This window comes from Larimichthys crocea, chromosome VIII, assembly GCF_000972845.2.
Source record: "Larimichthys crocea isolate SSNF chromosome VIII, L_crocea_2.0, whole genome shotgun sequence".
In the NCBI taxonomy this organism is placed as follows: domain Eukaryota; kingdom Metazoa; phylum Chordata; class Actinopteri; family Sciaenidae; genus Larimichthys; species Larimichthys crocea.
This window is the reverse complement of record NC_040018.1, coordinates 936,253-961,942: the sequence shown is the minus strand read 5'-3', so window position 1 is coordinate 961,942 and position 25,690 is coordinate 936,253. Positions and strand designations below refer to the sequence as shown.

At 40.4% G+C, this 25,690-nt stretch overlaps 3 protein-coding genes across 5 annotated transcripts; 2 read left to right on the top strand and 1 right to left on the bottom strand.

Annotated features, from left to right (window-relative positions):
- Positions 1-191: 191 nt before the first annotated feature.
- LOC104919790 (immunoglobulin-like domain-containing receptor 1) lies at positions 192-6,067 on the top strand. 2 transcript variants are annotated; one of them, XM_027281874.1, is made up of 9 exons: positions 192-510; positions 1,195-1,365; positions 1,754-1,903; positions 2,097-2,216; positions 2,316-2,462; positions 3,096-3,218; positions 3,325-3,476; positions 4,263-4,895; positions 5,048-6,067. In XM_027281874.1, exons 1-9 carry the CDS (start codon positions 465-467, stop codon positions 5,084-5,086), a joined length of 1,581 nt encoding a protein of 526 aa, XP_027137675.1. In that variant the 5' UTR covers positions 192-464; the 3' UTR covers positions 5,087-6,067. The 2 variants fall into 2 exon arrangements, with proteins under 2 accessions (XP_027137675.1, XP_027137676.1); XM_027281875.1 differs by having other exon boundaries at positions 194-510; positions 4,269-4,895.
- A 1,407-nt stretch (positions 6,068-7,474) lies between these two features.
- On the top strand, positions 7,475-19,330 carry tmem39a (transmembrane protein 39A). 2 transcript variants are annotated; one of them, XM_027281605.1, is made up of 10 exons: positions 7,475-7,799; positions 11,178-11,391; positions 12,329-12,551; positions 13,108-13,191; positions 13,333-13,487; positions 14,418-14,775; positions 14,952-15,139; positions 15,251-15,371; positions 15,677-15,753; positions 16,494-16,627. In XM_027281605.1, exons 2-9 carry the CDS (start codon positions 11,279-11,281, stop codon positions 15,722-15,724), a joined length of 1,290 nt encoding a protein of 429 aa, XP_027137406.1. In that variant the 5' UTR covers positions 7,475-7,799; positions 11,178-11,278; the 3' UTR covers positions 15,725-15,753; positions 16,494-16,627. The 2 variants fall into 2 exon arrangements, with proteins under 2 accessions (XP_027137406.1, XP_010730142.1); XM_010731840.3 differs by lacking the exon at positions 15,677-15,753 and having other exon boundaries at positions 7,477-7,799; positions 16,494-19,330.
- Positions 19,331-19,773: 443 nt separating this feature from the next.
- LOC104919758 (serine protease 23) lies at positions 19,774-23,012 on the bottom strand. Its single transcript, XM_010731839.3, has 2 exons — positions 22,696-23,012; positions 19,774-21,904 (listed from the first exon to the last, which is right to left on the bottom strand). The coding sequence occupies exons 1-2, from the start codon at positions 22,719-22,721 to the stop codon at positions 20,722-20,724; spliced, it is 1,209 nt and encodes a 402-aa protein (XP_010730141.1). The 5' UTR covers positions 22,722-23,012; the 3' UTR covers positions 19,774-20,721.
- Positions 23,013-25,690: the final 2,678 nt, after the last annotated feature.

Genomic DNA, 25,690 nt, shown 5'->3' with positions numbered 1-25,690 from the left:
GATGTTTTATTTACGTTTTGCATTATTTTTTCTGTTTGTTGCTACTTGCAAGACTCAAAATACAGCAAGAGATTTGATGTTGAACGACTTGTGTGTAAATTCAGTTATTGGCGAGGTGGGTGCGATTTGTTGACTAGTAAACGAAATCTTGCTTGGGGCCACTAAATGCATGGTGGGGGTGGTGGTGGTAAGGATTTCTGTGCACCTGTCTACGTCACCGATCAGGATGAATTCACCTGTTTCGGGGTGTGGCCAGAGATGACTACAGTCCCAGGCGTTAACCAAAGACAGTGTTGAGGCAAACACACGGGACGAAAACGATGAACAGCTGCGTTTAAGTTCAGATAAGGATACAAAAAAAAAACTTTTTTCTTTTATTGTCATTCGAGGAGTTTTATTGCTATTTAGTTTTTTATTATTTGGAGCCGGAGGCTTTGTCTGTGTAACTGCAGCGTTTTGTCATCATGCGGAGATTAGCTGCTGCTATCCTCCTGCTGTCGCTTCTTAAAGGTAATTTCACATTTATTTTACATGTTGGCCTTATGTGCTTTTAAAATGAGTCTTGTTGACCTGTTTATGAGTGGAAAGCTTTGACAAATTTCGACTGAAACCAACCAAACTGGAAGTATCGGTCACATGATGTTTATTTAACACAAATATAAGCATCTTGTTTAAATTAGGCCTACAGTCAGGCTTTATACAGTATGTGGTAGAAGACTTATTTTTCATATCTTATCCTGACTGGAAGGACTTTACTGATACTTACATGTTTGTGTTAGGTGACCCGGTTATGTTTCTAAACTGTAACTTATGAGTTTTATAGTCTTCCATCTTATTTGAAAGAGTCACTGTGACCTGTCCACATTTAGAGACAGTTCAATTCAACAGGTTTCATTCCAGCTTCTGAATGTTTGGCTGGTAGTTTCACAGTAAGCCGTTTCCTGTGTCTCTGTGTCACCGGTTTTTCTGGTTCTGCCACTTTTGAAATGAACTGCCTGCCTGAGAGAAACCCTCACACACATTGTTTCGTTGTCACCACACTTTCCTTCCGGTTCATGTGGAAATACACAGATTACAGGTTATCTGAATTGAAAGCATCTTTTGGGACATATACGCCCTTTATTCCTTGATACACACACACACACACACAAATAAAGTACTGCATTCAACCGTCTGTTTGTCGTCCCTCCACAGTGTCGGTGTGTATTCAGGTGATTGTTCCTCAGCAGGAGCGCAACACAGCACTGTTTGCCTCGGTGATCCTCCGGTGTGACTATTCCACCTCTGCAAACCTCCAAGATGTTCTGGTCACCTGGAGGTTCAAGACCTTTTGCAAGGACCCTGTGCTGGAGTACTACTCCACAGGTAAGAAACAACCCAAGAGAGGAAAGTGATGATATATTGCATCAAAAAGCAAATATGCAACCTCACCAAATACTCATCAGTGCCAGAATAATACAACACGAAGTCAGCCAAATCAAACCTAGTCTGTCTGTAGGATTCATCCCATGTGGTTAACATGAGATATTTCAGTCTTGAGCAAAATGGTTGATCAGCCAACAGACCGACATTGTCCCTAAAGCCATGCTGCTAGCACAGATAAAAGTACAACATAGCAGACTTTGTCAGATTTATAACGATAAAGTCTTGGACTTGTTGACACAGTAGAAAATAATCAGTTGTGTTGTCTTTGTTTTGTGATGCTTCAAATGGTAACCAATCACCAATGGAAACATTTCCTCTGGTTTTACAGCGTACCAGTCTGCATTACAGCTGGGGCAGGACCCATCAAATGACTGTCCAGATCGTCAGCGCACAGTGCGCACTGTGATCCAGAAGAGAGGAAGCAACGAGCCGACGCTGGGTGCAGAATACCGTGAGCGCAGGATCACCATCCAAAATAGTGAGTTCACGCAAACATTATATGAGCCCATCCGGAACAGTTAACCCTTTACTTCACCCATGTGTTTTGACCACTTAGTTGCCAATATCTTGTGTTTTTTTTTTCTAGTCTCCTATTTTAGTTAAATGAACATTCTTTTCTGTTTTGAAGTTAGACATTTTGTGTATGTTTGTGTGTGTGTGTGTGTGTACAGAGGCAGACCTGGTGATCACTGAGGTGATGTGGTGGGACAATGGGGTGTACTTCTGCTCTGTCGACGCTGCTGGAGACACCTCAGGAGACTCTGACAAAGAAGTCAAACTCATCGTTTACCGTAAGGAACAAGAGTGCCCTGAATTTCCACAACTTCTAAAGTTGATGGACTAATGTATAGTTTAATGAGAGCCTGTCTTCTTCTTCTGTCCTCTCTCAGACTGGTTAACAGTGTTGTTCATCGTCATCGGAGCCCTCCTTCTCATCCTCCTCCTCTGTATCTGCTGCTGCCAGTGCTGCCCTCAGACATGCTGCTGCTATGTTCGCTGTCCCTGCTGCCCACAGCAATGCTGCTGTCCTGAAAAAGGTAGACAGCAGGCACCGTTTAGATTTAGTTAACTCTCTTGTTGATAAGGACACTCCAGCATCCAAAACGGGGCGGGCTGCTGATAAGCAGCTTGCTTATACGAGGCATCAGCAGTTTGTATTTGTCAAATCAAATATTATATCTTCCTACACTGTTCTTGTTATTATTCCTCCACCAGAGCTCAGCAAAGAAACATTGTCTGGGGGAAATGACTCAAACTTTAACTACCATGGACTCCTGAAGCCTCATTAGCTTGTGCTGCACTTTGGAATATATTTTAACACAGAACAGGAACTATAGAAATATCAAGTTATGGAGCACAGTCTTACATTTAGAGTGATAACAGTGACAAATAACTTCAATAACGTATGGCCGTATGCGTATTAAGACAGACCTGAAGATCTGTTTTCAAGAGCTGCTGAGTCAGCATGGCTCTCTAGTGTTTGATGTCCGGGTCTCTGCTTGAGTGTGCTTTGTTATGGGTTACCTTTCTCATGCTTATCTCCACAAGTTGACTTTCTGTTCCGGTATAATCTAAAATCAGCGTTACATGGCCACATTGCAGATAAAGAGCCTGTATAATCAGAGACAATCTTACTGTATATGAAAGAATGTGCTGTCCTCATTTCTCAGCTGTGATGCAGCATCGTATGATGAAGCAGGCTCAGCAGGCCATGAATCCCTGGTTAGGAGGACAGCCGGTATATGCACCAATGACCCACGCCTCCTCCCAAATGAACCCGATGCTCTACGGAGGTACAGACATGCATAATGTTACACAGCAAGTCAGTTAACTGTGGCTTTAACATCTTCAGGCCGTACCTAACGGTACCTAATTTTGTGACTCTTTTTGTCACTCCAGGATCAGGCAAGAGCATCCCTCTGAAGGCCATGCCTCTTCCTCCACCCCAGTCTTCAGCTTACAGTATGCCCCCTCCTGGTAACCATACCCCTGCCAGCACCAATCAGATGCTTGATTACCTGGAAAACCAGGTTAGGAGTCCTCTGCTACAGGTATGTAACCACTCATGTTGTTTATATAAATTAATATATTAATAAAAAATATATTGTAGAGAATTCAATGAAATTTTGCATTTTTACAAACTACCAAACATGTTATTCAAAGATTTAAGTTAAAGTCATTACCATCGCAGTAGATGGAACCAGTTTTGGTGGCTAATTGAACTCATGGTAGGGTTAGGAGTAGTTGGAGCTAGTTTATAAAGGCATGTTGTCAGAAATCAACAGTGTTACAGTTGCTATGGCGACACTCAAAACCAGAGTATTCTGGACACTTTACAATGCAATGCATACCTGGGTTGGCATTGTAATTCCTGACGCAGGGTGTCCATATGGAGGCTGTTTAGCTGAGGCGGTAAGCCACCTGCATCCTGACAAATCTGTGTCATGATTAATTTAGTTAACAGATGACAGCCTAAACAACAGCCACAATTGTTATGTATGCAACTTCCTATGTACACAGTGCCTTTTATGGTTTTGCCTAAATGATATTGCGTAATTTCATTGTTAAAGGGTGGTCTTTTGTTTTAGGCAATGTCGTACACCTGATTCTACAAAGCTGAAATTGGCAAAAGTATTGATTGTTTGTTTGACTGACATTTGTCAGGGCACTAGTTTTGTAATTTCATGTTGGTACAAAACTGGAAAGAGCAACATTTCTTATTTCTGACAAACAGTAAATAATGTTTACTCATGTTTTTCAGTGAAATGTCTGAGTGGTGGTTGCCATTTGTATTCACTTCTTTTCTGCCTTTTCTCCTGCTGTCTTCTTTTCATCGGTCCCAGCCTCCTCCACACCAGCACATGCAGCAGATCCCACCTCCTCCCCAGCACATGCAGCAGATCCCACCTCCTCCCCAGCACATGTACCCCACCACTGTGCCATTTTCCCCCGGCCCTCCCAGCATGATCTCTGCCCTTGACGATGGCCCAGTGGAGCGTCGCATCATTACACTTCCACCTATAAGAGAGACGCAGCCTGGCAGAATCCCACCTCCTGCACCCAAGACTCGCCCACCGAGCTCCAGCGAGAGCAGCCGTAGCGGCTTCGGCCGTCGTGATGACCGAGGAGCAGCGGGCAGGCGTCACCCCTCACCTACTCGCTCTAGAGGCATTCCCAGAAGCCACAGCCAGGATTCACTCGATGGACGGAGTCATAGCGGGGCACGAGGAGGCATGGACCGTCCACGCTCCCGTTCCAGGGATGACCTGTTTGACAGCAAGTCCAGAGGAAATTACTCTCCGCCAGCATCAAGGCGCTCAAGAGGAGGGTCCTGGAGCTCAGATGATGAGGGCAGCAGCAGGAGAGGAGGAGGGAGGAGAGGAGGTGGAGGTTGGGTTGACAAGCCTCCCAGCTACTCCGAGTATGAACCTGGACAGAAACCAGGAGCACGGAAGAATGAACGCTACCCTGTAAGACACACACTGCTTTAGTTGATAGGCACGCATTCATGCAACCACACCAACGCACTTGCATCAATACAAATGCACAGTCATTATAACAAACAGTCTGAGTTATACTGGTTGTTAGTGAAATGAATCTAAAGTTAGTATGTCTCTCTCAGGACAAGAGTTCTCGTAGTGGCACCAGTGTCGTCATCTGAACCCTCCGGCTGTGAAAAGCCCTGCGACCTCTGTTTCAGAGAACATGCACACCTCATTAGAACTGGGAGCCTTGTTGTCTGGCTACTGGTAAACGTTTAAATGGAACCATTTGTATGTATTTAAATGAAGCATCAACCAACTCTTTTATTACGTGTTTGACAAGTGAAACACCGGCAAAAGGATTTATAAAATGTGACACTGAAAGATTCAGAAATGTCTTATATCTTATAATGTGTAGGTGGTAAATGTTTGTTTTTAGATATTAGGAAAGATAAATAGATAAGAGATATTATGTAGATATCGTAAGAAAAGTCCTAACTGTGACTACTGAACAGATTCCCCCCTGCTGGAACATCTGTGATGAAAATATTCTGAAGAAAAGCCTGAGATCAGTTAGATTATTCTCATATGTGGCTTTTAGAATTGAAGTTTCTTATCTTAAAACTATTTATTTAGAAGGTAGCAGAGTTAACACTTAAAGCAATAATCATGAAGTGCAGAAGTAACGATTACCAGGGCCAGTAAATATACAAATTACCATTTAATTATGAAACTGTTAATGGTGAAATTAGTTTTTAGCTTTTTATAATTTTTGTAAATATTTTTTTTATATATATATAACTCCTGGATCTGTTGAAGTGGCTGTAATACATTTGTTTTATTAATGTTTTGAAGGAAAAGGTGTATATTAGCATTAGCCTGTGTTCACATGAGTGTTTTTTAAACCTTTTGTTCACAAGATAAATTATTTACACATAACTGTAAATACTATGTGTAAATAATGATTTTGCATGGTGTTGATAATGAAGTAATGTCAGCAATGTTACAAGTTTTTTTCTTTTAAAATTGTGGTTGTCAGCACAATATAAAAACATAATACTATGTGTTTTTTCAGTATACAAACTTACCTGGTTTCTTTTTTTCCCTTTTTGTTTGTATCATGGTAAATTTCAGACATGGAATTAAATTCGTTGACTCAACTTTTTAAGACTTTATTTTTTGTTTTACACTGCGCAGTCAGTTTGTGTTTATGATTAATGTTCATAATAAACCTTTTACCTTATGGGTATAACAATTGTTTATGGTTATTATTCCCGTTCAAACTTTGACATTAGTTTTAAAGTTTTCCAAACACAATTATACTCTGTTGGTAGCTGCATAACAAACAGACAAACATGCAGACAGGTTTGTAGTATTTTCTGAGGCTTTAAGTCAAGACATAATGCAAAACAGAATGCTTTATTTCTCCATTTATATTGCTGATCATCACCTATGAGTGTTTCTTGTCAACAACCATACAGATGTGATAACAATTTTATTGATTATTAAATTTAATACAAATGATAAAGGGTATTGACGGTGTGTACTCTGCACTACACCACTTATTGTAAATGTCTGATTTTATTTAATTGCATTGCTGAAAGAGATATAATACACAATACAAACAAACAGTAAATGCATAGCAACACATATGCAGCTGAAAAATGACAAAAAGGCATAAATCAACCGACTGAATCCACATACGGACTCGAGTGCCAGTGGTTCCACAAGTGGCTGAAAACCTGACTGAGCTCTGTATGTGTAATATGTGTATTATTATTGTTATTATTATTGTTATTGTTGTTGTTGTTATGTGCATATTATTATTAGTATTATATTTTTTTATTTATTTTATTACAGCCTCCAAATCAACATTTTGTAAAACAAATTCTACCTTCATGAATTTATTGCAGGATTGTTGTATTAGACTTTGATTCATTTTAGATGTACCCATGATGTAAACTAATATATAAACAAATCGATAGATAGATAGATAGATAGATAGATAGATAGATAGATAGATAGATAGATAGATAGATAGATAGATAGATAGATAGATAGACAACTGTGTTTTAAGACTGTGCATTGATTACATTTACATATGTTTGGACTTAAAGCCTACACAGTGATGCAAAAGTTCTGAGGAATAAAAAATATAATACATCTTTGTGATAAATTATTTATAACCTTCCACATCTGGATTATTATTTGATTTATTGATCCCAAAGGAAATGCATGCATCCATTGAACATACATAACTTCTAACACAGTATCCATACGTTAACCTGAGATAGATCTCAATTTAAAGATGTACAGAGAGATTAAACATTTGTAGCAAAATGAAACATTTGCACAGGATTTAAGTATGTACAGAGGAATTTAAAAATAAATAATTAATTTAAAAAAAAATGCATTAAAACGATTATAGACGTTGCAGTTATAAAGAAATAATATAAAGAAGAGTGACACACTGGTTAATTAATAATTCAAAATCATGAATGAAGCCAACACTGACTCCAGACCAGCCGTCTGTTTTCGTCAAACTGCGCATGTGCATGTGCGGTCCTTGTTTTAAGTCGCGCGCTGATGACGCCCGCAGCGAGAGGAGGTGCGGGTCTGCCACGTCGGTCTCCGTGAAACGCATTTTACACTGTTGCTCCTGGAAGCTCCTGGTGCTAACTTTTTAAAAGCTGCTCTTATCGCGGTTCAACCGGAGAGAAAGCGGACCGTCCAGCATCACCGGCGCCGCCGTAGCCCGTCGCCGCAGCGGCGCAGTCGGGCACATTGAAGCTGGGAGGGCGAAGAAATGCTCGGTGCTGTCTGGACTCGTCAGACTGGAAGACACACAACTGACTGATGCATCCTCGTCCAGTGCACCCCTTCGTATGCTGTGTGAGTAAACTGTGTCTGCTTCTTAGAAAATAAAAAAAAACTAGCTTTGATTGAGCCAGCCGCGAGCTCAGTGCAACATTTGTTTTGTTTTGTTTTTGTTAAAGTGTGTCTCCAAGTTTCCGCTTGTGGACAAAATGACAGTGAACGCTGCCTGATGTCATGTTTCTGACAGGCAGGCAGCTTCAGTGCATGTCTTAGCAAGTCTGTGCAACCATTTAAAAAACCCACCTCCTAACAAACTGCCCCGCTTTAATAAGTCTCAACAGTTTTCAAACACATTTCTCCCGCTTCTTGGTCACTTTGTGTTTTTTAAAAACACTTTAAAAAATTAAAAAAAAAGGAAACTAGAAACGTGTTGCACTTCCACAAAATGCCATCCTGCAATCCATCCAACTTGTGGTTAATTTCTCTTTCTTACAGTTCCTGTTTTTACTTTTGACATTTAAACTGTAATTGTGGTCCCCTGTGGTGTGTGAGTTTGCAGATATCTATCTATCTATCTATCTATCTATCTATCTATCTATCTATCTATCTATCTATCTATCTATGTGTTTCCTGTTGAACAGTGACTTTTAATAGAGTTTAATATGGGAGCTGCAGTGTCAGATCCATCCTAAGTTTTTGTCAGCATAAAGCAAACGCAGATATTCAAATAGGTTGGATGTTATCTGCCTCGGGTGTTTTCGCTTTAAGGAGCCTTGAAGATTAATTTTCTTCAAAGTTATTTAATGGGACACTTAAATGTTATGATAAATGTATTTAATTCAAATATATCTAGTTTCCTGTATCACATAAACCTGAAGAACAGGAGCAAATCCTCACATTTGTGAACCATTAACAAGAAAATATGGTGTATCTTTACAAAAAATGATTTTTTTATATACATATATAGTTTCCAAAATAGTTGTAATAGTCAATTTATTCAATTCTACCATCATGTGGCTACCATGTCATTTTGTCAAAAGTATCCAAACTTCATGTTTAAATCGATATGATACGATCATTCAGAAGTACTAACAAAATATCAGATTTTCAACCTAAGGCTGCACAGATAAACTAACATAGTGGAACATTGATTTAATAGTGATAATAATGTTAATTAATATTGCAAACGTGTTGGTCTGCACAAATCATTTATTTGAGGAGTGCACTAGCACACTTCAGGATTTTAGTTGTGATTTAACTTCCAGTTTAAATAAATCTGCTCTGTGGTGCGTGTGAAACATAAATAGGCTGCAGCTTAATGATGATTTTCATCATTAGTACATCTAAAATTTAAAAAAATCTCTATTAACAGTGACCTAAAACAGAGAAAATGTGCCTCACATTCGAGTGGCTTTAAACTGCAGATGTGTCCACGTTTTGCAAATGTGTGGTCAGTTATTAAAATTGCTGTCATGTAAACTGCAACATCCCCGTTTTGAATATGGCTGGGAAACTTTGTTACACGATACTGTTCTGTTCTGTGAAGCACTTTGGGCTACAATTCAGTATGAAAGGTGCTATATAAATAAATAAAGTTAAAGTTGATACACACACACACACACACACACACACACACACACACACACACATTTCTGTCTGCCTACACTTCGTGTGTCTTTTCCATATTTTGTAGAAGTGCAAAGTTGCCCCTGCAAAAATCAACACAAACACTTAAACAGCCCAATCTAATAAATCTAAACAACTGTGTTTTAGGACTACACAGTGCATTAATTACATTTACATATGTTTGGACTTAAAACCTCACACACAGTGATGCAAAAGTTCTGAGGAATAAAAAATATCGTACATCTTTGTGATAAATTATTTAAAACCTTCCACATCTGGATTATTATTATTTGATCTATGAGGATAGAGTTGTCATATATTTCCAAACATTTTGAGTGTGACATTAATTGGCTGATTTGAGATGAGGCAGCAGGAGAATATCCATCAATAGCCATATAATTAGTGGCTGCATTCCAGTTAGGTGTGTCAGTGGCTCACCGGCATACCTGAAATGGAGAAGAGCCGTCTTATTTACAGCTACGACAACATAAAATAGGTTGTGCAGGAGGTCTGTTACGAGAATAGTTTGAAATGTGTTCCTTTAGATAGTGTCAGTATTCAACTGTCTCTGAGATATGTTAGCTGTTGAATGATTGAGTGAAGACACACACTTGGAATTTGTCATCACCTCTTGAAACATGTGCAGGTTTCCCTCCGCGTTTCTTTAGCTCACCGCATAAAAACAGTCCTGATAATCTGGGTGGTTTGATGACGGCTCTGTTTGCTTTGTTAAGCAGCGTTGGCAGTAGCCAGGAGAGCAGAGAAGCACCAGGAAAAGCTTCGGGAAGGTTCTCTACTGTGGTTAGCATTGGTGAAACTTCCAGAGAGGTGCTTATTCAACTGTATCATTTTAGAATATTAGAAGAAGAGTTTTATTTCCAAAGCATACAAGAACTTGTTTTGTCCATAACTCAAAGAAATGCCATATTTTGTGTGTCTGTTGTTTTCATGCTATCATCTACTAAATAAATTGATTTATGAAACAAGATTCATCAGGATATGGATGTCTCACCAACCCCACGAAATTTTAAAAAAAAAGAAACTCCTGTGAGAAACGTACCGCTGACATGGTTTGTGTCACGATAACATGTCAAGTGTGTTTTACCCAAAGTAGGTTTTGATAAGGACTGATCAAAACGGTGCCAAACAAGTCCAACAGGATTTCCATCTTTTTGCCTCTTTACTCTGTGACGTGTACATATGTATATATTTCAAAGTGCAGCAGATACTCATGCTGAAAACAAATTAGATTTCACACCAAACCAGTTTGACCTAGTAAAGTTATTTCACAGGTGGATGTTGTTGTGGCTTTTTCAAGGGCACACACACGGCTCTGTGAGCTTAATCTAAATCATTTAACAGGGGTCAGGATTTGTTTGTTATATGTTTTAAGCCTGGTAGTATTAGAAACTGCAGCATTACCAATTTCTCCTTTCAGATATCTGATGATGAGGCATTTTGTGATAACGCAGATAGATAAATTTCGATTGGGACAGTGAAGAAAAATTCAATAACACCTGGAAAGGTGGCAAATAAAACAGAACTGAGAACCAGCTCATTGAAAAACTGGAGCATCTGTGCTGTGCTCTAGTAATCTTTCTCAAATTAACATAATTACTTGTGGTGTGTGTAAAGTAAATACCTCGGGACAGACCTACACTCTAATTGTTTGACTCTGGGGTACTCTTCTGTAGTCTTGTAAATGTTGATTAAGCCTCAGGTTTGTTTTTCTTTCTGTTCTACCTGAATTTTGGTTTTCATAATCAGTTTACTTGTTCTTGTTCTGACTCAGTGTTTTTGTGTTTTGTTTTTTGGCTTCCTCCACAGTGGCCTGGCTGTACATGGTGGCTCATTGAGGAGAACGAGAGCAGTCCCAGCGGCTGTTGGTTGGTGGGCGGCGTCCGTGCTTGCCACGGTAACTGGCGACCATGCCAGGTGGTCGCAGGGGTCCCAGCAGACAGCAGCTAAGTCGCTCTGCTCTGCCGTCCCTGCAGACTCTGGTTGGAGGCAACCTCGGCAATGGTACAGGCCTCAGGAACAGGTGCGCACGCTAATGAATTTCAATGTTTTTATATAAAAACACAAAATATATCTGAACCGTTTGCAGCCCAACCTCTAGACTTTAATGGTCTTTGTCGCCTCTTTGGTGGGATCGGATCTTGAGAACTGCATTCAGACTCATTCATCATTTATTTGCTACATATTTTGCATGCCATGAAGAATATTATCATTTATCTTAGTGTCTTAGTGAAGACGCTTTAGTGAATATCTTGAGTTTTGGACTGACAGGCCCTCAAAATAAGACATTTGAAGATGCCACCTGCAAGCTAGTCCAGACAGACGACACCCAAATGTCAAACTCTTATCACTGCAAAAATCCCAACACACCTGTTTAGTCATGGCAATCCCCTTAACCTGTCTGCTGTTGCTGTTGTTGTTGGTCCTCCTCCACCCATGTAGAGGTGTGACTCTGAGTCTACCTCCCCTAGGGGGGAAGTTAATATTGTCGCTCCCTTCTCCCTGCTGAACTGAGCTGAACTTGATGTTTTCATGTGAGTAGTGATGAGATTGGAACCCAGACTTCGACACACGCATCATGTCATCCAACAGCAAAAAAAAAAATCAGCAAATCCTCAGAGCTGAGAGGAAGAAACTAACAAATGCTATTTAAATTATAATTATTAGCTCTAATCCTCTTAAAACTGGCTGGACCCCCCCTAAAAGAAATATTTTCTTACTGATTGGTTTGGGCTTATAAAAAGATTAACGCTGAGCCTCATAGATACTTTTTCTACTCTATTGACTTCTTACAGTCAAGTTTTGAGAGTTGGAAACTTTTACTGTGTAAATGTTTATGTAATTTTTTATTCCACACAACATGCACTAGGTTTGCTGTGACACAAACATTGCTCTGAACACAGTCTGTATCATAGATTAATCCATGTCTGAGTATTTGTATTAATTGTGTCTTCTCTCAGGAGCAACAACTCGGTGGGTCTGTCTGCACCCCCCCTCTCCGCGCTCATTACTCCGGAGCCGGTCCGTCACTCGAGGATCCCCGAGCTGCCGTTAGACAGCAGCCTGCTGTTTGAGTTCCTGCTCTTTCTGTATTTGCTGGTGGCCTTGTTTGTCCAGTACATCAACATCTACAGGACAGTCTGGTGGTACCCATACAGCCACCCTGCTGCCTCTACCTCGCTTGTAAGAACACACATTTAACGCACTCTCTCTCACACACACACACACACACACACACACACCAGCTCTGTTGTTTCTGACAACTTGAAAACAGTTTTTTTTTTCCTCATAACTTAAAATCTACATTTCTTAAAATTGTGAATCTATATTAAAAAAATATATAAAAACTCTGTAGCTCAAATATTTGTTTTCTGACTTTTATTTGCTTTTGTTTACTTTGAGTTACTGCTGCATAAGTAGGAGCTCTTTCTCTCCTTTCATTTTCACACCTGTGGGGGAATTCTGGTGCAAGCTGCATTAAAACAAATCAACCAGTTTCATTTTATAAATGTTTTCCCAAGCTGTATTTTCATTTTTTGAAATGAAATTGGAAAACACCGAAAACTGTTTTGGTCAAAGTTTTGCAAAAGTAACTGGTTGTGCAAGTTTTCATTGAGCCACTGCGCACACACATTTTATTGGGCTGGTTCAAGTTTAACTTAATGTACAATTTTAAATGATGTGTTCATGGAAAACCTATGATGATTGAATGAAAAAGAAATCTCTTTTGCTCTCACAGAACTTTCATCTAATGGACTACCACCTGGCCATCTTCATCACAGTCATGTTGGCCAGGAGGCTTGTTTGGACGATAGTTTCGGAGGTAAACACACAGACCTGTGTATATACAATCCGCTTACACGTTTTAGTGTGCATTACATCTGTGGGAAGCAAACTTGAGAGCGATGCTTGTGCTACAATATTTTTGGTAACTGAGTTAATTCTGTCATCTTTCTTCACACAGGTGTCTCAGAGCAGCGGTGGATCGCTGCTCCGCTATGTGGTTCTGATCGCAGCTCGGCTCAGCCTGCTGACCATGTGTGGCTGGGTGCTCTGCTGGACACTGGTCAATCTCTGCAAGAACCACTCTGTGCTCAACCTGCTCTTCCTGGGATACCCGTGAGTCTTTCACCTTTCTCACAAACCCCACAAACCCTCACCAAGACCAAGAGATGCTGGCTGTCATCCGAACAGGCATCAAAACAAAAGTGTTAACATCTGTTCTGTAAGGCCACAATTAAAGAAGGGACAAAAGGCCTGAAGGGCGAGATGCAATTGAGTCATACAGATGTAAACAGTGCACACTTTCTCTCCTCAAAAGGATTGTTCACACACAAACTGTGTGTTCAAATACTGCTTACTTTCTCACCTCTGCACAGTCTTTACAGTGGCATTGAATTGTCTGTTTTAAAAAGTCACAGAAATCATTGGATGTAGTCGCTGGTTCCAGTGGGTTGTTTGGTATAAACACTTTGTTTGAAGCTTAGTGTCACTTTAACCCACCCACCCGCACGCACATGCCTACAAACAGGGTGGAGGTGGCCACCCTATATTTTGGTATGTACCACAATACTTAACACCTGACCCTGACACCTGAATTAAAGCCAGCACTGGAGTCTGCAAAACATGATTAGTGAATTGATGTGCAGGAGCAGTTTTCCTAGTTACTGTGGCATCCACAAAACATGACATTGCTGAAAGATGTAAACTTATCAACACAAGTTTACATCATCTCCGTTTACATCTACTTCATTAATTCTTTAATCTTCTTTTAATTCAGATATGAGCCTGAATTTCAAATAATTCACATAGCTTTTAATCTGTAGTTCAGTAATGCTGTTACAGTAAACATGTTGCTTCTGTTTGTTTTATTCTCTGTGTGCTAATGGAAAGTTGGAGATCCGCTCTCCTTAATGTGCCTCACCATTTTAAATATGCATGATGTTTTCACATCATACGTCTCCTTTTCATCCTGCCATCATTTTCAAACTAAAAGCCTCTGCTCTGTTCTTTTGTCCTCGTTCACTCACCGCCCTCCTGCCATACCAGATTTGGCGTGTACGTCCCGCTTTGCTGTTTCCATCAGGAGGGAGGGAAAAGCCAAACGGCACCGACCGACTGCGATTACCCAGCAGACCACCAGCAGACTGAACTCACAGAGACCCCGTTCTTTCGCCCACGTGACTTCCTCTTTCTGTTACGAGAGAACCTCCGAGAGCAGTTTTCCAGCCCGCCACACATGCCTATACACACCTGCCCACCACACACACACTCGCACACGCCGGAGTTGATTCGAGCAGAGGTGGAGGAGCTGAAGAGCGACTTCAACCGGCGAATCAAGGAAGTGCTGTTCAACTCCCTGTTCAGTGCTTACTACGTAGCCTTCCTGCCTCTCTGCTTTGTCAAGGTTGGTATCAGTCACTTTTGGGCTTTTTATTGTTGATATTCAGTCTTCTGTTATTTTTTTCTTTCTTCAAAAGTTTTCAAGTCCCATTATATCTTCAGTACATCTCAAGTTGCTTACAATCTCACCTACATTCTTGCTCACTTTTAGGTTTCTAATACTGTACCTTATTTCCATAGAGCACCCAGTACTATGACATGCGCTGGTCATGTGAGCATCTGATCATGGTGTGGATAAATGCGTTTGTGATGCTGATGAGTCAGCTGCTGCCCCCCAGCTACTGCGACCTGCTTCATCGCTCGGCAGCTCACCTGGGCCGCTGGCAGAAACTGGAGCATGGCTCGTACAGCAACGCACCTCAGCATGTGTGAGTGGCCCTTTTTTTTTATTTGCACACATTTGTACAGAGAGACAGAGGTTTTTAAAAAGTACTCGGTAAATGATTTGTGTATAACTGTGCTGGTGTTATGGTTTGCAGGTGGTCAGAAAGTACCATTTGGCCTCAGGGGGTGTTGGTACGACACAGTCGATGTCTATATAAGGCAGTCGGGCCCTATAATGTTGCTCTGCCTTCTGATGTTTCCCATGCAAGGTTTTATGTGAGTATCTGTACTTTCTATCATAGTGACAGTGTAACCTGTACATTAATCATTTAGGCAAAAAAATATATGCTGCCTTACATCGAGAAATTATACTTTAAACAGAGCCACCTATTTTATGGGTTAAACCAGATTCACACTTCTGTGTTAAAGGCTGAGTGTGAAGTATTTAGTTGCCGATTGATACCTCTGCGCCTCACCCTTTTCTCTCTAGTATTAGGAGGGAAACGGATGGCTGCGAAACACGTGAGAAATGTGAATGGCCGAATGTAGAGCCAGTGTTTTGTTTGCTTGTTTGTCCTTAGGCTACTATAGAAACATGGCAGCTTCACGACAATGGCAGACATCAGTAGCATGATCATTTATTGAGACCAGCTGACAGGTGACATATTGATCGTGTTTATTTCACAGTAATCAGTTAGAGCAGCATGTTTGAGATTCTGATGGGCTTGTATTTGGAAGAATTCACTGCACAAGCGGAGACAAAAAAAGCAAACACCAGGCTTGACTGAACTTGACTGAACAAGTTTCATGAACTTTTATTATGAACTGCATCAAATTAAAGTTAGTTTAAATGTAAATAGAAACCAGTTTAATATAGGGCTGCAAGTAATAATTCTTTTTAAATGATTAGTTTATGAAATGTGTCTATAAAATAAAAGTTCCAGTTTCCCAGAGCCCACCGTGATGTCTTCAAATGTCCTGTTTTATCTGACAATTTATAAAGATATGAGATAGAGAAAGGCAGAAAATCCTCACATTGGAGAGAAGGATAGATTGTCTTTGCATTAATTAAACAATAAATCAGTTGTTAAAATAGTTGCTGAATACCTTTCTGCCCATCAAGTGATTAAGTGAATAATAATTTCAGCTGTCATTTAATGTCAGGTCTGTTGGATCAGTGGCTTAGAGCCCCAGCTCTGCTTTTGAGTCTGCTCCTTCAAACCAGGACTTTATTCCACCATGTCACTCAGACTCGCGCAGACTGGCTGTATGCGTCTGTAGAAGTTTGTTTTAATATGTCCACCCCTTGCTTTTCAAATATTTGTATCTTTGACCATCTTACATGCTCTGCAGTTATTTTCTTTTCTGACCCTGTCTTCCTGTTCATTGGCCTTCCAGTTCCTGTTCCACAAGCCATTGCGGATCCTGAACCTGCTGATCTGGATCGAGTCCAGTGTGGTTTTGTACCAGTTATACTCTCTGCTGCGCTCTGAGCGCTGGAACCACACTTTGTCTCTGGGCCTTATTCTCTGCTGCAACTACTATGTTCTTTTTAAACTGCTCCGAGACCGCATTGTGCTGGGCAAAGCCTACTCCTACCCTCTGTCCTCCAACAGTTTGGGGCTCAAGTCGCAGTAAAGGCTCTGCACAGTGAGACCTCACCTACGAACTCTGGAAGTGGAGGGGAGATGGGTGGAGGTCTGGGCAAGACCAGAGGGTTGATTTGGCGCTCATTCTTGGGGGTTAAGGGACAGACTGTGAACTCATAATCGTGTTTTGATACGGTTCTATTTTTAATGCAATGTTTATATATACCTATTTAAAAGAATATTTTTATTTTGTATACTATTTCGAGTTACGCTGGGCATTACCACGCTGACGACTTTAGCATGTTGTGTTATGTTGTTGCTAGGCGACAAGGAAGTCAGGGAATGTCAGGAGGTGACTTTCACCAAAGATATTTTAAGTGCAGGTGGCCAATCACAGAGCGGACTTGGCTTCTGACTGTCAGTTCAACCAGACGAGTGATTCAGAGCAGTGGAAGGAGTTGTGCCTGAGATCCTTGAATCCTGATTGGGCTGTTCTGCTTCAATCCTGAGGCTCTAGAGCCAGTGACACTGACACAACTTGTCACTGCTCGGCATGTTTTCACTGCTGATTTTTAAAGCAATAGTTCAACATTTTGGGAAAGGCGTCTGTTTGCTTTCTGGTGGAGAGTTAAATGCGGAGATACGACATGAAGACCACAGCAAGCTTAATGTTTAACTTACCCAAACTCTGTCCAGCATCTTCCTACCAGCAGCTCTAAAACTCACCAATTAACACGCTGTCTCTCCTTTTTGTTTAAGTCTAACACAAATGACAGATTGTCATTTTACAGGGGGGTTACGTGCTGGATTATTTCTTGTCTCCGAGCCGTCGCTTGGCAACCACAGAGGCTCCAGTAAGTTACTGTGCCTGGCCAATAGAAATGCTCTGGCATATTACCCACCATAAACCAGAAAATAAGAGAAGAAGAAGATATTGAGCTAATTAGTGACCTTACAGGTGCTGATTGGCCAATTTTGTTTGCATAACCTTAAAGTAGCTTGGGCAGATATGAGAGAAGTATAGCTTTTCACATTTAACTTGCAGCAAGAAAGCAAATTATGTATTTCTCAATTGTTTTTCTTTTGCTTTAAGTAGGGCCTCACTGGGTTTTTCTTCTTTTTTCTTTTTTTTTTATACCACCAAGTGGAATAAAAACTTTCCCACTAACTGACTATCAGTCTGTAGGAGAAAAAAAAAAAACACCTTAGGTACTCTTGTCCACTGCCTCTGCAGAGAATGCTGTATTCTTCCTCATTACTGTGTTTCACTATCAGTGTCTTCTTGTTTCTCATTAATGGCTCTCTGCAGGGCAGTTACAGCATCAGTCTTAACAAACGTACACCAGGGTTTTGACAGGTGTGAAGGGACTGGAGATATTATTGGCATCCTTAAATTCAAAGCATACCTAAAAATGATCCTGGGTGACGTTATCTGGTCGTACAGCCCTGTCTATCCTGGTTAGGCTCTGTTTGAAGGGCTGCTGCTGTAACCAGGTGATTTAAAGTAAAAAAAAAAAAAACTTGTTGATGTCGGACCACACTGACATGCTGAAATCCTCTGATTCATTTCTGTTTCATACCCAGTCACTGTTTATTTTTATTCCATTTTGGTGCCTGAATGGGATTGAGGACCAGATCACATGAGGTCCATCTCTTTGTGGATTGGATGTAGATAACCGAACGAATGTGGTTAATAATAAAGATTTATATTGGTACGTCCCAGGACCCTAACCCTTTTTATCACTGCAAATATGTCATCACGCTCCCATATGGATTTTACAGCAGAGGCTGTTTTGATAGTGACATTTCCATGAGTGGAGAAAATCAAAGGGTGAAGACAGCTGGAGGGGAAAAGACATCTCATTACCAGTTCATGTATTCTCAGTTACCACAATGGTGTTACAAACAGGTGGCCTTTCATGTTGTTGCCTTTCTGTTTAGTCACACTTGTTGAACATCCTTTTCCTCTGTGAGCCTCCTCTCCTTCACCTGCTTTGATTGCAGTGAGTGCATAACTTCAGGCAGTGTTAAAGGATTATTGCCAGGCTGATCAACTGGCCTGTATTCAAATAGAAATCAATAAAAACTTGAACAGATGAGCCTTTTGTAGCAGGATTACAAAGTCTGAGAATTAATATTTCATGTGCTGTTGTGAACTTCACATTGACTGCTTCTGTCAGGTTTCAGGTTGAGTGTAAAGGAGGCGGAGGGAAGTACTGTTGAGATGAATCAGTACAGTACGGTGTACATCTAGATCACTGGCGCTGCTCTGTGCCTCTGAAGTGTGAGGAATCATACACAAATGCCATACATGTGCCCATTATTCTGCTTTGTTTGCAAACTCTGACCTTAAATCAGCTCCTCGGTGCTTATGTTTTGTTTGCGGTTATTATCCCTTTGAATGTAGCAAATCTTTCAACTGAGTGATACTGTTGACATAATTGGCATGTGTTTTTTTTTTTTTTTTTGTAGTTGGTAGCAGCTACCACCACTGAAATTTCAGTTTTTAATGGATTTCATGTTGCGTCAAAGGAGACATTTTAAGTTTTGCTTTAAATCCTGCTTCTATGTCAGAATGTTGTCTTTTCTCAAATGACATAAATTTTTTGTCTGCTTTCTTTGGGCCCAACCCGTAAGATCACATCTAAAAAAGGAGAAATGAGAAACGAGATTTGAAAATTTCAGAATCTATCACCTCTTGACCAAAATGTACTTGATCTTCCTCTAGCCTACATGCAATTTGAAGACCGGTTTAAAGTAAGGTTTATGTCAATCTATGCCCCCTTCATAACAAAAGTTGTCAAATTGGAGTCGCAGAGTTCGTTTTCTATGTGCCATATCCCAGGATGCACTTTCAGACTCCTGGTTGTACCTGTTGATGGATGTGTCAGTGCTGGAGAAGTCATAGGAGCTGGTCCTCATATTTCGGCTTTTTACAGTGTTCATTTTTCCCCACAGAATTTCTCAAAATGCTTTTTTTGACATCTGAAATAAAACAAATGGTGTTTAAGCAAAGATTGTGGTGTGCCTGATGATGATGTTGTTGTTGTTGTATAAGCAGGCCCAGAAGAAATATGGGACACAGTTGCTTATTTCAAAGCGTATATTTCATTAAGTTTGCCACAGTATTCAGTTTCTAAAACTCAAATAATGCAATTTCACAAATGTTAAATGAGAAAAATAAAAAGTGCTTATGTAGGTCTATGCTAAGTCAACATAATGCTCATTGTAGACTGCAATGCTGTGTCTTTGCCACCAGAGGGAGCTAAACATTCAACATATAACGTGTAATCTGCACCCTTGACAATAGCCATCTGCAATCATTTAATATCATTCTGTGTAACACATTGAATGTTCTCCCAAAACATTGTTAGTTTCTGAGCTTGTAGCTAATAGCATGTCCACTGAGAGGAGTTACATGATGGTTTGGAGAGAAACTGTTGGCACCTTTGGTAGCTGACTCGTACATTCATCCACAAAAATCATTTTCAGTAGAAAAACTTCAAGAGTTTTTTTGTTTTTGTTTTAACATTGCAATCTTTAGTATTAGCACAATATTAAAAAAGGCTATCATGCATAATAAAACAGTTTTCCCAGCCCTGCTCCTTTTAATCCAAGGGCCTGTTTTTACATCAGTCCATGTTCCAGATCTGATGATCTTCCGGATAACTTTGTTATCCAGATAAATGTTCCAAGAAGTGGATAATTCTCCTTCTGTTCTGCAAAGCCACATGTCATATTTACTCAGTTAACACCAACCTTTTCATAGTTTAGAAGTGTGAGTAAAAATACAAAATAAAGCAGAAATTAAACCAACACGCCCTGTTTACATAATTTAGTGTCATTACTGGATTTGTCTGATATTGGTGTGGGGGTAACAAACAAAACTTATCTCGATGTTATGTCAGTGCTACAAGTAGTCAGGTGTAAAGTGTAGATTCTTGTATCCCCAATATTGCAGTATGATCTATGAGGATGTAGTGGTCCTATGGTTTTGTGGCTACACCCCTCTGTCATCCTTAGTCTCCACCTTTTCCTTACCCCTCTCGGCAGTCCACAAAGTTTCCTTTTATCCAATAGCAGATCTGAGCATATTTGAGAGGTGTTACTCTCACCGCTACATTAAATTCCTGAGATGACCCTTGTCGTTCCACCCACTGATGCCCAGAAAACACACCTATCACCTTCCGCTCCCAGCGTCGGCGCCGCCCATCCCACATCCGAGCATAGACTCCTGATCCACTGGCACCAGGCTGTGCATCACAGTGCTGGTACAGCAGGTCGGGTGTCTCCTCGCCTGCCTGACAGAACCGATACACCAGCTGGCCCGGACGGTCATTATCAAATCCTGAGAAGTGAACTCTTCGACCAGGCAGCCTCAGCGCCGGGGGGCTGACTCCTAATTTCATGTGGCGGCGTTTGTGGGGTTTTTTGAGTTCAAGCAAAGCATAGTCATAGTCCATCCCAATGTCATTAGCATTCCCTTTAATCCATCCTTTGGGAACATGGGTGCGCTTGGCTCTGATCCACTGGAACTTCATTTTGTCGTTGGTTGGTGGAGCGTAGGGAGAAGCGCCACCTTCAGCATGGTTGGTAAAGTTGGAGCGAAGGTAAAAGGACGATTGCTGTGTGTCTCGTTGCTTGGGTTTAAGAAACCCAACCCGAAGCTTCTGGGCTCCTTTCACATAGTTTTTACCATCATGCACGCAATGAGCAGCTGTGAGAACATGACGGTCCCCTACCAATGTACCAGAACACCCAGTGGACAGTTTGACAGACACTGAAAATGGAAATTTAAGCAGGAAGTCCTGCCCAGCAATGCTAAAACGCCCATCGTGGCCGAAGATCTGACGCTTTCTCCTAACATGTGACCGTTCAGCCTTCCCAGACGACCCTGCGGAGTACGCCGGACTGGTGTTCGAACTGGGGCTGTAGCCATAGATCCCAATTGCGGTCTCAGTAAGTTGACCATTAGAGTGGAGTGTCTCATAGGCCAGAAGACGCCGCAGGTCCCAGTAACTCGGGCGAGGGGCTCTTTTGTGGCATTCAGGGTCACAGGGGGAACTGACATCCAAGCGGGCCGGAGACAGGAAATGAGGGGCTGGTCGAGCCTCCGTCTGCTGTGGGAGGACCACAGGGACACGTTGTAGGACCCACTGGGGGCGTGAGGAGGCGGAGAAAACCGAGGGAAGGAAGAGGAGGAATAGGAGGGAAGTAAACCTGTGGATGTACAGAAGGAAAGACCAGGTTAACTTTTAAGATGACTTGTGACTCATTGGAATCAGAGTCACTGAATCATCCACTGTCACACCCAATATTTCTGCAGACCTCAGGTGGTTCTGTTAAATGTGACCAGATGTTTGCGTCCCCTTTTAACGCCTGCATGAGAAACAAATTCCTAAAACCAGCATCATGGATTTACAATTTCAAGCATGGGAGCTGAGGGAGAGCAACGTGAACTTTTTTTTTTTTATTTTTTTTTTTTATCTGAGCTGGAATTTGGCAGCTGTGTACTTTGTTTTCTATGCTACAAATATGACAGACGGGGGCAAAGATCAGGTCTTACTAGGCTTCGATGGAACATTCCTAAACTGGCCTGAGGGATTGGCCTTGAGCCTGCAAGAGTGGCTACGTAACATTTTGTTGCATTTTTTTAAATGGGTTAAGGGTGATACTTGCAATATAGTTTGGTATCTTAAACACACTCACACCATTGTCTTGATGTTTTCTCTCAATACATTCGGGACTACAATATTACCATTAAGAGTCATATGAAAATGTTAAAGAAGTCTTTAAAATGGCATATCTGCATTTTCCCACTCATAAAACATACAGTAGTTTAATGTAATGCCATATTTGTCTCTATTTAGAGGGAGTAACTAACTAACTTTCTAATCCATCAAAACATCAACAAAGGGGATAACAGTGTACATTTATTACTTAATTATATAACTTCATTCTCTTTATTCCTAACTTACTGACTAAATCTCTTACGCATAGAGGTGACTTACCGGGGGAGCGCAGCCCGGGAGCGCATGGTTTGGCTTGTGCAGGTGAGCTGGTGGATGAACACTGAGGGGAATCCCCTCAAACCAGGACAGGCAGATCCCGCGATGGGAACTTCAACTTGTGAACACTCCTGCTGCAAAAAAAAAAGACTTAACAGCTTTTCTTCTCAGGAACAGACGACTTTATTTAATCCGTTTGGATTCGACCCACAGCTGGTCAAGAGTTGGATCATTGTGCGCTGCTGGAGGAGGTGGACTCCTCTGATGGTCTGTCTGAGCTCACAGTGACACATCTGCCGAAGGGGGGGATATACAGAGTGAGTATATCCGACCCCAGTATGGTCATGTGACTCATCACATCACTGCTGCTTCTGATTATCGACTTAACTGTTGTTCATCATGTTGATTTCAGTCGACGCCATTTATTTCGGTTCAGTAGTAAGGTTAATAATGAGTCTGTGTTTTATTCGATTTGATGCATTTATTTAAAAAAAGATATTCACACTCGGTCACAAATTTGACTTTAGTTATTGCATATCACTCAGATTTAATTAGGGCTCCATCTAATAATTATTTATATTATTGATTAATCTAAATTTAATCAATTAATAGTTGTTTTTTTTCTGGAATGCAGAAAAACAATGACCTTGCAAGATCCAAGAGAAGTTTGCATATTTATTTTGCTTACTTTAACTGAGCAAGAATGACAAGAGACTGATTAACTGATTAATTAATTAGCAGATTGTTTTTTCACACAAAAATGCTATAATAATAGTCTTTTTTTTCTCATAAATTGCTCATTATAACAGGTTTATAATGTATTTTTTACTTTATTGCCTTTATAAATATGTAAAACATAACATCAAAAACTGCAAAGAAGTTACAGTTTACAAGAATAATGAATTTTACAGTTCAGTGACTTAATACTTTCATACAATAATTTGTCAATTAAATGATGCCACTGTCCTTCCTAAACCTTTTACATCACTTTTATATAATCATTTCCCGATCAGGAGTATTTCCTCTAATTGAAAAATTCTAATTTGTTTCTATGTCTATGTTTGTGTTATTAAAAGCAACTGCTAATGCAACAAACATGCTGGAGGCAATGTGAACGTACACAATCAAATCATGCACATGCTGTATCTTCTAGAGAAAAAAATAGAGCCATTTTGATGTTCTTTTTTATAATTGGGTAATTTAACTGCAGTGATGCTAAAAGAAGATAATTACTCTACCTCACAGCTGGCAGGAAGACAATCAAAAGAAAATGGCAAGAAAGAGGCCCAACCTCATCTACTTTTTAAATATTAAATCATATATCCGGGGTTTTATTTGCTATCCAAAGCTATGCACTTTAGGTTCTCTTTTTTTTTTTAATTTGAGATGTCTGGAAAGAGTGGGCCAGGTTTAAATATATGGTTATTGAATCAATCTTGCTATGATGTGCACAGGGAATGTTTGGATGCACTATCCAGGGATATATGTCATAATCTCTTTCCATCTGGCTATCACTGCATCAATAAATTTAGTGGACAAAGTAGGGCTGCATCCAAATATATATCCTAAAATTTGGAAGTGCGATTCATCCTTTGGCAGCTGGGCTGTATTGTATCAGACTTCTTCCTTCCCCAAATAAATCTAGGTACTAATTTATCTAATGGTACCTCTGTTGGTCGGGGTTGAAATAAATACAATAGCCTTGGCAAGATGTTCATTTTCACCACTTACCGCTGAAGTCTATTGGATATGTGGACCATATTTCTATATCTTTTCTTATGTTTTGGTAGATTTGATTTTAATCCGCCCTATACAAAATTTAATTTATTTTTTGTTAGATATATACCCCTTGGGCTATTTAATTAATTCTGAATCCCATTTTATATTATACCTTTGCTCGATCTCTTCTGAATGTGCATAATTGCATGGAAGTATGTGAATTTTTGAAATATTAAATTTATAATCCCATCATGCATCAAAGCATGTGTCAACATCTGTGAGATATACCATCACATCATCTGCAAAAATGCCAGTTCAGTGCTCCCTGCCCTGCATTGCTACTTCCCTCAAATATTTATCTTGACAATGGCTTGGGCCAACGGCTCATAAAAGATAGCAAACAGGAATAAGACACCATCCTTGCCTCATTCCTCTTCCGAACACAAATCTCTCGGACAAGTAACATTTACCCTTGTAAAGTAGTAATACTAATGGCTTTATTGATGTTTAATAGTATGTGAGCCATAAACCATTAATTAAAAACAGTTTTTCGGGTTGCAGTGTTCTGGAAAAAAAAAAGACTTCTGGCTGTTGATAATCCATTAAGTTATATAATGAAATGAGCTTTTAATAAATGTATTCTGTTCCAGATTCTCAGCAGTAGCTTCTAGAAGATAAGTAGTCTATCGGAGGGTCTTCCTGATGAATTAAAAAGCTATTAAGATGAGTGTATTCCTGGAGAATTATGCTGGAGAACCTTTTACAGGGACTTTTCACAACCTGCCAACACAAAACTTGCTCTACATAACATTAGTAGTAGATAATATTTGTGTATGTACCAAGTTTGGCCGAGTTAAAGCACAAAAAACAACAACTCTGAGGGGCTGCTCAGAGTTTGCAGCCTCTTGACGTTTTGTTTTTAACAGGACAGGCCAAAACAGCTGGACAGACATGTGCTGAGGTTGTGGAGAGAGGAAATGCATGAGTGCAGAGAGGATTATGGAAAAGGAACTTGAACAGGGCGTATTTGTTTATTTTTTATTATATTTATTTATTAGACATTTACACATTGCGCATTGTGTGCCCCATGCGTCACACAAAATCAGACCCACATTTAGTCTTTAGATCGGGCGACGTGACCAGATTGACCCTCCTTCTCTCTCGCTCTCTCTCTCTCTCTCTCTCTCTCTCTCTCTCTCTCCCCCCTGTCCCACATCCCACAAATACCATCAAACTACTCATTAAATAATTATGTAGCACACATACATCAGTGTTTTGC

What these genes read in the sequence shown, in the direction of transcription:
- LOC104919790 (XM_027281874.1), top strand. Translation starts at nt 465, where the DNA reads ATGCGGAGATTAGCTGCTGCTATCCTCCTGCTGTCGCTTCTTAAAG. An exon ending in CCTGCTGTCGCTTCTTAAAG is followed by an intron (nt 511 to 1,194) that starts GTAATTTCACAT and finishes GTCCCTCCACAG; the next exon opens with TGTCGGTGTGTATTCAGGTG. An exon ending in ATGCTGCTGTCCTGAAAAAG is followed by an intron (nt 2,463 to 3,095) that starts GTAGACAGCAGG and finishes CTCATTTCTCAG; the next exon opens with CTGTGATGCAGCATCGTATG.
- tmem39a (XM_010731840.3), top strand. Translation starts at nt 11,279, where the DNA reads ATGCCAGGTGGTCGCAGGGGTCCCAGCAGACAGCAGCTAAGTCGCTCT. An exon ending in CTGCTGCCTCTACCTCGCTT is followed by an intron (nt 12,552 to 13,107) that starts GTAAGAACACAC and finishes TTGCTCTCACAG; the next exon opens with AACTTTCATCTAATGGACTA. An exon ending in TTTGGACGATAGTTTCGGAG is followed by an intron (nt 13,192 to 13,332) that starts GTAAACACACAG and finishes TTCTTCACACAG; the next exon opens with GTGTCTCAGAGCAGCGGTGG.
- LOC104919758 (XM_010731839.3), bottom strand. Translation starts at nt 22,721, where the DNA reads ATGCGCTCCCGGGCTGCGCTCCCCCG. An exon ending in TCCCGGGCTGCGCTCCCCCG is followed by an intron (nt 21,905 to 22,695) that starts GTAAGTCACCTC and finishes GTACATCCACAG; the next exon opens with GTTTACTTCCCTCCTATTCC.